The sequence below is a fragment of the Elaeis guineensis genome, chromosome 8, assembly GCF_000442705.2.
Source record: "Elaeis guineensis isolate ETL-2024a chromosome 8, EG11, whole genome shotgun sequence".
In the NCBI taxonomy this organism is placed as follows: Eukaryota; Viridiplantae; Streptophyta; class Magnoliopsida; order Arecales; family Arecaceae; genus Elaeis; species Elaeis guineensis.
In genome coordinates this window covers 21,279,566-21,292,977 of record NC_026000.2, presented here as the reverse complement: position 1 = coordinate 21,292,977, position 13,412 = coordinate 21,279,566, and the positions used below count along the sequence as shown (strand labels likewise).

At 38.3% G+C, this 13,412-nt stretch overlaps 1 protein-coding gene across 5 annotated transcripts in view; it reads right to left on the bottom strand.

Moving 5' to 3' along the window:
- LOC105049886 (uncharacterized) overlaps positions 1-11,065 on the bottom strand; it is a 32,095-nt gene extending 21,030 nt beyond the window's left edge. For 2 of the 5 annotated variants that reach the window (XM_029266049.2, XM_073242586.1), the window contains exons 1-8: positions 10,601-10,900; positions 9,134-9,388; positions 5,955-6,079; positions 5,788-5,832; positions 5,626-5,707; positions 5,318-5,386; positions 5,065-5,235; positions 4,874-4,939 (exon numbers count right to left, since the gene is read on the bottom strand). In XM_029266049.2, the coding sequence (XP_029121882.1) occupies positions 4,874-4,939; positions 5,065-5,235; positions 5,318-5,386; positions 5,626-5,707; positions 5,788-5,832; positions 5,955-6,079; positions 9,134-9,388; positions 10,601-10,762 (975 nt within the window). In that variant the 5' untranslated portion in view covers positions 10,763-10,900. The other 3 variants (XM_073242585.1, XM_073242584.1, XM_073242583.1) reach the window with 3 other exon arrangements.
- Positions 11,066-13,412: the final 2,347 nt, after the last annotated feature.

Sequence of the window (13,412 nt, the reverse complement as noted above, 5' to 3'; positions counted from 1 at the left end):
GTAATTTCTCCCTATGACAAGCAACAGTGCAAGATGTGCTCGTTCAACAATGGTTGATTGATGCTCTCTTATGCGAGAAGAAGCCGACTACCATGGAGGAGAAGGATTGAAGGTGGCTCCAGATGCAGATGGTGAGTACGATCCATTTGTACTTGATGGATGATGTGGTGATCCATGTGCTTAGCGAGAATTCTCCCACGACAATGTGGACAAAGCTCGAAGTGAAGTCACCCACCAATGCTCTCTTCCTCCAAAAGTAATTTTATCAGCTTCGAATAAGTGAGGGACAGAACGTGCAGAAGTATCTCAATAACGTCCAGAAGATCCTCACTGATCTCCTCAGCATTAGTAAGAAGGTTGAGGAGAAGATTATGACGTTGGTCTTGCTTTCATCGCTTTCTCCTTCTTTTGAATCTTTGGTGACTGCTCTTCTTGTAGAGAAGAACACCATCAAGATGGATAAGGTCACTTCTGTACTTCTTCAGAATGAGATTCTCAGATAGAAGAACCAAACTTCGAGTTCAGATGGTGACTCGGATATGCAGTGACTGGAGATGGTGGTGACAGAGGACAAAGGGGTAGAGGATCATAAGATGGGCGGCCAAGTCTAAGTCAAAGGACTACAGTAAGATCGGGTGTTATAAGTGTGATGAGTTGGGGCATCAAGTCACAGATTGCCCACAGCTCAGAGATAGAAGGCTACTACGCGGAGGTCCAACGTAATGATACAGAAGAAAGTGATGATGTTCTTCTAGTGTCTGATGAGGTATCTACTTTTTTTCCATAATAAATTTTAGATTCTGCATATTCGCATCATGTTTGCTGCAGAGAAGAGGTGTTTGACTCCCTAGAGAACAGTGAGGGCACTGTTGATCTGCCGGATGGATCGAGCTATGTGCTCAAGAACATTGAGACTATTAACTTACAGACTCATGAAGCAGTGAAGAAATTGGATGAGATCCAATACATATCTAATTTTAGGAGTAATCTAATTTTACTGAACAGATTGGATTCAAGCAGCTATAGATGGAGAGCTGATGATGGAATCTTGAAAGTTTGCACGATAGTAAGATTGTGTTGAAGAAAAAAAGGGATGAAAGACATTACCTCTTGGCAGGAAGTTCAGCACAAAGTGGAGCTTCAGGAGTCAATGGGAGCTCAGAGCGAGATGGAGCTCCAGACATAAATGGATTGGGCATGAGACGGAAGACTCGGGAGGATGACGGGTGACGTCGCAAGATGAAGTTTCTATTGCCGCAGGAGGCTATCTTGAGCAGATCTTAGGTCAAACAGGTCACAGTATATGACGGAGATGGGATCAAGCAGCCTGGCTGGACTTCCATATTTGTCCATCCATGAGCAGTCAGGTATTTGTCCTAGGACATGGAGACGAGATCACCCAAAAGCTCTCGAAGTTATGTAGAGGCCGAATATCGAGTTGAGATGGAGATTATTGAATTTTGGCACCTCAAACGACCCACAGCAGAAAAATCCACAGCAACGAAGCCCGAGACAGAGAAGCCCACAGTGCATAGGCCCGAAAGCGCGGCCCGCAGGTGCGTAGGCCCGGAGGCGCACAAGCCTATAGGCGCAGCCCACAGGGCATGCAGTCTACCATGCGGTCCACCGCACAATCTAGGAGGGTGTAGCACGCAGTCCATGCATGGCAAGTCGGTCCATTGTCGTGGTTCACGCACGATCCAGTGGTGTTTTGTGCAATCAAACAGCCATGGATGCATGCGAGCTCGATCCAACGATTTGAGGGGGTTCTGAGTCCTAAAGGAAGTTGGTTTTAGAATTTTTTTAAGGGGCATAATAGCTTGTGGGCAGGTGGTAGCAGCTTGGCATGAGCAAAGGATCAGAGAGCAAGCCTAAGGATTTTAGGTAGCGCTAGAGAGTCTCCTTAGGGGGTTTTGAGAGCTTTTTAAGGGTTTTTTTTGTGCTTCTTGGTGAGAGAAAGAGAGATTGATATATGAAAGTTGAGAGGGTGTGATCTTCTCTTATATTTGTTCTTTCTTTCATAGTGAAGTTTGCATGCCCCATGGAGATAAGTCTTAAGCTGATCCACGTATTTGATTATGTCTTTGTACATCTCTCTTCTTCCTTCTTGTTGCAGTATCGACATCGTCACCAGTGATTGCGATCTTGGGTGGGGGATGTGTATTCCGTACTTGTGAGGGATCCTCCCAACAGCCTCTTCCTCCACTCTCTCTTGCCCTCCTCCATGTGGCTGGCTTCTTCCTCCTCCACTCTCTCTTCCTTACCTAGTTAGCTCCTATTTTTTCTCTCTATCACCCTCCTCTCCTGATGCAGGCTCCTCCTCTCTCTCTCCACCCACCTTGCTAGTTGGTCATCGTTGCCTCCATCTCTTTCTCCCCTTCCTCATCCAATTCAATCAGGTTAGATCTAGTCGAGTTTCGTGCTAGTTAGGTTAGGCCCAAGACCTACCATTTGCTATTAGGCAGGCTTAGGCAATGAACATTAGGCCCTTGGATGGGTCAAGAAGAGCTTGGGCCTACTACTTTATCTAGACAGTAGGCCTTTGCTGGACCTAAACCTGGTCCAGCCTAGCACATACTCAAGCCAATTTACTATGTGATTTTATGAAGGCCAGCTAATTAGGATGAAAGATTTTAAATAGCAATGGGATGAGGGGCATCTTAGACATCCTATCCCATTCTTGTGAGAAAATAGGACTGGATAGCGTTGGGACTTCGAAACTCATCTACAAGGGGGAAGAAAAAAAAAGAAAGAAAGAAAGGAAAGAAAGATGAATAAAAGGTAAAATAAAAGGAAAGAAAGAAAGAAAGGGAAAAGAAAAGATTGAAAGGAAGGAAAGAACGAAGAAAGGAAAGAGAAAGAAGAAAAAGGAAAGAAAGAAAGAAGAAAAAGGCAGGGATAAGAAAAAGAAGAATAAAAATGAAAGAAATGAAGGTAAGAAAAAAGGGAGGAAAGAAAGGAGAAAAAGAAAGAAGGAAAAATAAAGGAAAGGAAAGGAAAGAAGAAAGGGAGAGAGACGAAGGGTAGCTACGGAACTCTCGATCGGGACTGCTATCGGGACAAGGTAGGACAATGATGAGAAACAAGAACACCCCTATCCCACAAGATTTAAAATCTTGATTTGGAGTACTATGGTCAAATAAACTCCAAGAAGTGGCTATCTGAGCTATCCAGAAGAGGTTAAGGTATGCAAGAATTAAACATAATCATCCTTTCTTCTTGTCCATGTTACAAAGAAGAGGTAAATAAATTCCCTTCTTTTTCTTTCTTCTTTTCCTTCTTTTTCTTTGTCTTGATTCATCTATGTTATGAACTCCTGGATGGTCAGACTTAGTTGTGGAAAAAAAAAAATTGGCCTTGAGTCTTGACGATCTTTTATTTGGCATTTAGGACTACAATACTCATATATCAAGATCCACATCACCTTTGAAGAGCATATTTTCCTCTTTACTACATATTTCATTTTTTTTTTCTTCTTCTCCTAAAATTGAACAGATCACCTGACTGACTCCTCTTGCTGATTCCTTGAGTTTCAATCTTCAATGCAACAAGCACACTCCATTATTAGATTTTTCATTCATGCCACAGTCTTGATGCGCTCATGTTCTCCTTGTGAATACCTATTTGTTCTATAAATAGGAGATTTAACTAAAAGAAAGTTATTAAGATCTAAACAGATCAGTGCATGCTTCTGATTATTATGTGAGTTGATGGCAAGTGAAGATTGTTTTCCATGATAGTGTGTAAAATTCCATACGTAAGTGCACCTTTGCTACCATATGGATTTGCTGTTGCATGAGTATAGTTTAAAGCATTAAGCTGCTGCTGGGAATCAAAGAATTAAAAATTCTGTTATTAGTTTCAGTGAAGAAAATAATGTTGACCTGCTATGCTACTATATGCATTTTATTTTCTGTTACTTCAAAATATTTGGACAGCAGTGTTTCCAAGTTTGTTGGAATACTTTAGTGCTTTACTAAGATTGCCTTACTGCCATTTCGGATCCAGATATCACAGATTTCATAAGTATTGTGAATTATGATCATTGTGCAATAGTTTCTTGAGTGGATGACAATAGGAGCAAACAACCTAGCCATTGTTAGCGATGCATGATCACACATAGTGAACGTAAATGTAGAGCCTGCAGCCTCTTCTTTGCCATATTGATAACATAATTTTGATCCATGGGATGTGCCTAAGAGTAGTATATGGACAAGCTTGCTATGCCAAACATGTCTTAATTAAAATGCAGGCTGACATTCAAGTTTTATTACTGATAATAATATCACCATCCAACCAAAAAGGTTAGAGGTACAATGCCCACATCAAAATTCAGAAATCAGAAATGAACAACTTGGCTGCCACGGTGCCACCATTAGCATCTCCTCATAAAAGATAATTTAGCTGCAGCAACTCTATCAGTGTCTGGATTATAGGTTTAAATTAGTTGAATTTTTGGTAGAAGGAAAGACTTCAACACTTTGATGAGGGCCCCCATTACTGGTAGGGACAAAGGGGGCAAAAACAAGGGAACACTTTTCTCCATCTCCCAATCCAAATATTTGTCTCTCACCAGCACATCCTATAAATCTCAAAGTCCCCCACCTTTCGCTGTTATGTCCTCTTAATAATTACATCAGGAATAGAATTATCAAGTGAAAATACCATTATACAATGATATAATTAGTGCACATTAACTTCAATGTCTAAGTTTTTCCTATGACCAATTTGTCAAAATATATATGTAACTTTAGGATATCTTGTCTTGAGATAGGCAGTGCATAAATAATGCTCATTCTGATTAATGTCTATGTGTCTATAATGTCTAGGTCCCACCAAAGAAAGAGATTTGATAGCTGTGGTCAAAATATACCTGCGACATCTCCTCCTTTTCCCCATCCAGCATTTTCTTTTGTGCAAATAACTCAGCTTCCTTATGCTGTATTCAAGTAAACATATAATGTCATTATACGAAACCAACCAGACAATTGTTTTGCTTTAAAAGAAAAAAGAACTAATTGGAAGGTTGTATAAATGATTCATGAAACCAATGTAATTCTCAACCTTTAATGCTTGAAAGCGATCACCAAGAGAAGGCAATCCCTCCAAAATTTTCCGAACAATGTAATCATGGGATCTTGCTTGCTTGAAGAATGGCTGTTTTAACAGCTTTTCTGCAGTAGGCCTTTTTGAAGGATCTTTTACCAAGCACATAGCAATCATATGCTTAAAAGACTAGAAAGAAAAGGCATTTATGAGAAAGGATTATTTCTGACAGAATGTGCAAATTTCAATGTACTAATAACAAAAAACATACCCTTGAAAACTTCTTATCTTTCTTACTATCAAGGGATGGGGGAGCATTTTGCAACGTCATGAGCAAGACCTGCTAAGCTAATTTGATCAGAAAAATACTATTTTGGCTATATGTAATCACTTTGTTGCATCATTTTATATGTCATATTCCTTGCAACACTCCAGATTTGTCCAGTGACGTGGCTCCCACATAAATCCAAACTTCTCCAGTGGATTGCACTAATCTCCTGATGTATTCTACGAAGAGCCAAATTGACAAATCCAGAATGTGCTGCAAGTGAGTAATAGGATTTTGAATAACAAAAGCACCTTCATTGGAGGTTGAGATGAAAAAGGAGCATGCCCATGAGCAAGCTCTAAAGCAGTTATTCCGAAAGACCAGATATCTGCCCTGCAAATTGTCAAACGCATTCATGATGGGGAGAAAATGATTAATATAACAGTTCCAAAGAAAACAATGTGGATCCTGACCTGAAATCATAACCGTTTTTTTGTTCCATCACCTCAGGTGCCATCCTGAAAGGGAACAAAGATTTCTACAAATTAAAAATCTACAGAAGACATTCAAACTATCGTAATCAATATAAAATAAATATCATGCAAAAATATTATATATTAAGAAAAGAAAAAATATGAACCAGCATGGCGTCCCCACAAATGTATTCCTCATCCGTTGCCTGTCACCCGAATCAAAGAGGCAAGCAGAAACCCCAAAATCTCCAAGTTTCACTTCCCCACGTGCATCAACCAAAATATTTCCAGCCTACTTAGGAAGAATAAATTCAGTGAAACTGCACTAGTCTTACATATAGATATATGTTTTAAACTTTAAAATTTGATAAAGATGGTCGCTATAACAAAAAACAGTAGTACAGTGATTAAAATAGTCTACTGAGCAAATAAAGCCAAGATGAGAAATGTGGAAGTGACAGAACATATAAAATTCTTACCAGACATGTGTCACTTCTGATGATAATGATAAAGAACCTAGATTGCTCTAAGAACCTGAAGCATTAGACTTGGGAATCAATACTCCCTCCAGTAAAACATCTCTAGGAAAAGAATCAAACTCTATCTGAAACTGGACAAATACGTTTTCACATCTATGCTAATGTCCAGGATATGAAGACCGCTAATGAACAAATAGAGTAATAGACTTTCATGATTTACATGAGGATGTTACCACAACAGTAGAGTCTGAAAGAAATTTCTTCTAGTCATGTGGCTGACACCGTGATCAATGGGAAGGGTGGTAAACAAAGGAGCATCAATTCCCATCAGAAAAATAAAAATAAACAGACAGTATCAGCAATCATCTACTGGACGGAGAGCGGGGTGAAGGCAACTGCCCCACTATCACCACATGCTTTTATTATTTGCAATACCAACTTAAAATCTTTAACCAATCAAAACTTGAGGGTAAGTAAGAAACATAATTTATATGGAAGGTTATCACATATGTCTATCCTTTGATACTCATGCATATCATCTCACATATCATGATACGAAGGATCATGGAAACTATAACTTCAAACCATAACCACATATATATTTCACATTTGCAAGCTTTCTTACATGTGCTTACATGTGATCCTCCATGATGCTGGAGAGAGGAGCTTCAGGCATACATATAACTCTGATCCTCCAACTTGATTTCTCATCCATACAAGGGCACTTATCCCAAATTTCAACTCAGAGAAATGTTAACACTATTTCTTGCAACTCCACGACCATGTCAGTGGTGAGCTTCTGAATGCACTATGTCCTTCACTATCTTGAGCTATACATCTCATCCAACTCTTGAACATGGGATATAGTTGGCCAGTTGATCATAGGACCCATCGTTTGGTCGATTAAGTAAAAGGATAATCAAGATTTAATATAACAACAAATAGCATCACACAATACTGGAAAGTGGTCATCCATTTTCCTACTTAAAAATATAATTGAGACACGTAGAAATGTAAGAGAACCTAAATTTGAATTTAAAGGAAGCAGAGTACCATGTGGATAACTTGAATCATGAATAACTTACAAAAGAACTGGCGCATCATATGGAAAAGTGAACCAAGAAACTGCAACAGAAATGCACCGAACAGTTTTGCAACACTTATTAGTAAGATTTCTCTTTAAAGGGTCAAAGGTTATGAAGACACCACTGTCATCTATTCCAGCGACAATATGAAGAACTTTTATCGGACTGAAAAACAGTGCTCTTATCTTTCCTTTCCTTACCTTCTCTGCTATATATTCTTACTTATCCTCTTACTCTTACTATTTTCTTTCTTTCTCTATTCCGATATTTCTTTATCAGATAAATTGCAACCTTTCCCTTATTGTTATCAAATTGTTTGTATATGTTATTCATCGTTTAAAATCACTATTATTATTTTCATGGTTGTGCAACAAGAATTTTCTATCTTCTGTAGCTCCATTTAATTCGAAGTTTTTAAGTTTAATTAAGGCATTAAACAACTCAAATCAAGTCTGTTACGATAGTTTGTTTTTAATTTTATCATATTTTTGGCAACTGCATAAGAATCAATCGTTGATAATTGATTGTCATTTATCAAGGAAAAAGAAATTTTTTGCACATCTGTCTGTCTTATTAACTGTACATGCCAATCAATGATTGATTGCATCAATAATAATCAATTGTCTCAACATGCCCATGTAAATAAGTTGACTGTGAGTTCTTGCTTGACTCAATGAAGATGAAACACTTCAATTGGGAAAGCAATAGCAAATTATCTTAATTATCAATAGCATGCCTTCATTTTTTTAAAAGAAAAAGTATTCGCATAGCCAACTCACAACCTTCATTAACTGGTTGAACTCCTAAAAAATTGAATAAGTTAATGAACCCATAGTTATTTGGATATGACAAGGAAAAGATTACAACTAACCCTGTTAAATCCAAAATGACTTGGACCCTGATAGAGGAAAGCATAACAACAAAGAAAAGAGGAGTTAAGAGAAAGGATGAGGAAAGTGCGAAGAGAGAGGGTAAGAAAAATGAAAGACAAAAGACTAATTTCCAGCCTGAACTGCTTCATGTAACCATCTGGAGTTATTTTTGTTTCCTGAACTCTCTGGAAGTTAGACATGGTTCAATTTCTACAATTAGTCCTCCACTTCTTTTGGAAGATATTCATGATTCAGTTTCTCCACATGATATTCCACATTTTTTTTGAATTCAAATTCAAAATTTCTCTCATTTGTATGGTTGTACCCATGTCTAAATGTATCATTGAGCAGAAATAAGATGATACTTGTTCAATCCTTGAAATACCATGTCTTTTCAACCTAATTCTTTGTTTTACTCAATCGCCTGAAAATTGATCAATTAATCAATTGTATGAAATAATGTGAACCAAATGTCAGAATACAATCCAGAATCACCATGTCAGCACAAAAACATATTAAAGCTTTCAAATAAGATTAAAGTATTAGTTATAATTGACTAAAAACTACAGTACCAAACTAGTGTAATACAATCTTAATAAAGCAATTTGCACTAGAGCTGTTGAAAGAATAAATGGCCATTTAAAAGTAGAAAGCAAAGCAAAAAGTTCTGTAAGACCAGGAAACTTCTGACAGATTATGTTATTTTGCCACAAATGCTTCAAATGGACACCACGGGATTAAATCAAATTGCTTATCAAAAAAGTGAACAAGTTGCATCATTTATTGACAAGTGCTAAATTATACAACTGCATTACTGAGAGAAAATGTATGGACAATGGAATATCATTAGCGCATCTTTTTTCCCATCAGATAACCCTACAAATTTAAGGATAAAAACATGAATAATTACCTTAACATCGCGATGTATATGCCCTTGACGGTGAAGATACTCCAAGCCTTTTAATGCTTCACGTAAAACTGTTGCGATGGCAACCTCCTCAAAACCATTAGGATAATTAGATTTCATTATATGAAGACAAGAGCCGCCAGCCATATATGGCATGACAACCCACAAATTATGATCTTTGACAAAGGAACAATGTGCCTTGAGAACATTAGGATGGTCAATCAAAATCATAGTCTGGGCCTCACGCGAGATGTTATTCTGCATACAACAATAAATGAATTGGATACCCTTCAGCCTTGGACAACAATAGTTGACATTGTAATAAATCAAAAAGAAGTCACACGGCAATTCACCAACTATTTTGGATTCAATGTGAAAGCAAGATAGGGTCAAAATAATTCCAGCTGACATCAAAAGAATGATATCAGTGTGGTTTTGTGATGATGGGATGCAGCAAGACTGGTGAACAATTTCTAAGTGTGAGCCTGCTGTAAATTTCTTCAAATGAAATGCATCGCAATTAAAAATAGAACACCGGAGTATAGTTTGAATAAAACCACATCCTTTTTTTAGCAGTACCCAGGGTTTGAAACCTGGACCTCCTTGTCCACATCAACTAATGCTTACGGTGCAAGTTGTGATACTAGGAACTGCTTTAATATCAATAACATAAGAATTAATTTGTGTACAGAAACAGTAGTATGATCAGTGGAGAAGACAAGGATGTGCTGTAAGCCCTAATAAATGCTTTCATCACCCCTGTGGCAAATAGCAAAAGTCCCTCCAGGTATGTCATAATGTCAAATAATAAAACAAAGATTAAACCTTAAACCTATGAAGGAGATTGTACAGTAAAGCATTATATGCAGAATTTTTCTTTTGACAAAATTCATTATAAGAAGCTTAACTAGTCAAATATCAGGTCCCTTATGAAAGGATTACTTGAGACCAAATCAAATATATTCTCTCTGAAGTTACTTAGACATACCTTATGCATGAGGTTGATCAAATTATTACTATGTTCTAGAAACAACCCCACAATGTTTCCCAAAATCAAAATAACGGAGAAAAGCATTGTTCAATAAACCTTCATAATATTTATTTCAAAAGGCCAGCCGAATAGATAGATAATTTGCCATGCTCCAAGAATGCAGCTTTTATTGATTTTACAAATTCGGGTATCACGAGAGTTTTCATACGCAACAGTGAAGTAGCATTCCATTTAATTTTATAAAGACAATACTAAAGGTAAACGACAATGTTTAGCTAAGGGGGCATTAATTAAATAGATAAAAAGCGGCGGTACTTAAACTAGATCAGTAGCATCAGAGAGATATTGTATAGAATATTGTATAGAACAATCCCCAATTCTGCTTCCAAAATCCCATTTTTGCTATACTGATCCCAGAATTCAGATTTAAAAACACAAAAGTTTGAAATATAGCTGATACTGCACACGAGGAGACTTACAAGATCGCTGTTATTTCTCTCAAAATCAAGGACCTTGATCGCCACGATCTCATCAAAGGGAATGCAGCGAGCGCGATGGACGGCGGCGCTAACACCCTCTCCAACGGTCTCAAACAACTCGTAATCCTCCGCGCGGATCGGATACTTCTTCCTCTCCATCATTCCGCCCACGATTCAGCTACTTGGCTTTCTGACTTTGGAACCTAAAACAGATCCAGAACAAGAGTAGACGGTGATCCAAGACGAAGAAAAAATGGGGAAGGAGAGAGAGATAGATCTAGATTCCTAGGATTCAACATCACGAACGTGGATCTCGGCATTGGATAGGGACGTGGAGGGCGGAGAAAAGGGGAAAGGGGTGGAAACCTTCCGTGGATCTTGGCTTTACCCGAGCTTTCTCGTGAGAGAGAGAGCGACCGCGCGGTTCGGAACGTCTCTGCGATAGAGAAGAGTATTTGGATTCGGAAAAGCCCGCGACTTGAAACCAAGGCAGGAAACCGGAGGAAGCCATATGTAAACGAGCGCATAGAAATTCTTATACGGTTCTCGGTCTTCTGCCTGTAATTGTGTGCGAAGACATCATGTCCGCTCGTTTGATCATCGCTCTCTTTGACAGGAAGTCTGGACGGATGATTGTTATGCGCATAAAAATATGTATATATATATAAATATGCACGAACTTTAAAGGGCTGCTGGATGTTTATTTTGATGGCTTGTCCAAGCTGCCAGCTAAAGGATTTGATGATTTTTTTACTGATTTATTATTAATTTTAAAATAATTTATAAAAATAAATTTTTTTAAAATATTTATAAAAATACTGTCCGAAAGAAAATCATCTTATATTAGAGCGACTTTAGGTGCCATCTAGCCTACCCTCACACCATATCGGAGGGGGGTGAGTCATATCAAAGGGGGGTGAGTTAGCCAAGAGAAAATCACGGTTTAAAGGGCGACTTTATGAGCCGCCTATGAAAAGATGACTCACGAAGCCGCCCTTCTACAAAACGACTCACAAAATTGTCCTACTATATGGAGACTTTATGTGCTCCTATAAGTGTTTTAGGATATCCGTGACCTAACAGAAGTGTTTTAGGGTGCCCGTGATCCAACAGGCCAGTTAGATTACAGTGAATCTTGCCTTCGTGGTGCTGCCTATAACGGGAAAGAAGTAGATAAGTAGAAAGAGCTAAGATTTGAACTTTGATCTTGGAATGAGCTGATTTGAACTTGGATCACCAGGTATGTGGCGCCTCCAATGATCATCTTGGACTCATTATGATCTATAAATCCTTCCACTGACTTCATAAAGATAGTTGAACTAGGGGCACATAAATCAGTCATACTTTCATGTTGGCCAGAGATCGGTGGGAGGAAGTCATGAAAGACTTTTATTTTTCTTTTATAAATCATGAATTTTCATAAACCTCTCATCTCAATTCATCTAATTCACTCAGTTGCAACATCTGCAACATCCGATTGGAACTAGCTTGTTTTATTGATTGCCCAATATGTTTTGTTTTGTGTTCAAATTTCATCAAAACATGCTTTTTTATAGGGTTCTTATAAGCTGTCGGCCCAACAATGCATCATCTAATCAATCTGCCTAATAGTCTTTTACAATTTTTTCATCTGCAAAATCAAGTTGACTCATTCTGGTACTTGAGTCGACTCGTCATAGTGAGTCGGCACAACACAAACCTATAGACCTATAGACCTGTACAATTGAGTTGGTTCATCAGCAAATGAGCCGACCTAATCTAGACTTCAACAACGACTCACCAAGTACTCGAGTCGACCTAAAGAAGAATCAACATCTCCCATACTAGTCATAGTGTTTCATGCAAACAATACCTAGAGTTTTAGATTTTCTTGTCTGTATGCCTGAGCGGATGCCCGTGACCCAACAGGGCAGATGTTCGTCAGGATTTGAACTTGGATGAAATAGAAGGAGTTGATTTGAAGATTTGAACTGGGCAGATGTTGGTCAAGATTGATCAAATAGGAGCTGATGGAGCTGATTTGAAGATTTGAGCTGGAGCTGATTTGAACTTGATCGAAAATTTATCGCGAAAAAGAGAGGAGGCACATGTAGGCGCCTATATCATGATGTAGGTGCTACATCAAGGATGTAGGCGCCTACATCCCTGATATAGGCACCTACATCAAGGGTGTAGGCGCCTACATCCCTGATGTAGGCACCTACATTCATTGGTTTGTTCCACCGCTTTTATATTTATTGGACCCAAGGCATCGAGTTCTGAATATCGACTTCATCTTCTTTTCCTTTCTCTTTCATTGCTCTCAAAATTTCTAGCTCCCATCTTCACTCACACCTTAAATCTCAAACCAAAAACCTTCTTTCCATCTTCGACCAACCTATGGCTCCAAAGATGCATCTTTCCCAACGCCAAAGAGTAACCAGAAGTGAAAGCAGAAGAAGAGGAGGAGCAAACGAAGTACCAGCTTCATCTTCGAGATCACCTACCAGAAGGAGAAGAGGAGCAAGTGAAGCACCACCTTCATCACCTCCTTCAAGATCACCTCCTCCTTTGAGATCACCTCCTCCAAGAACTTCAGTAAGTGATAAAAATATTCTCTCAGATCATATTATGGATATGAATTTTTTTGATTCAGAGGGATTCAAGATTACAAACTTGATTAGAGCTATGGGATGAAAATTTATCTGCACAGCTGAAACTCCAATATTTATGAAGTTAGTTAGAGAATTTTAGGAGAATATTTTATTTGAAGAAGATACCGTATCATCTTCAGTGAAAGAAAAAAAAATATTTTGATGATGAAATACTAGGA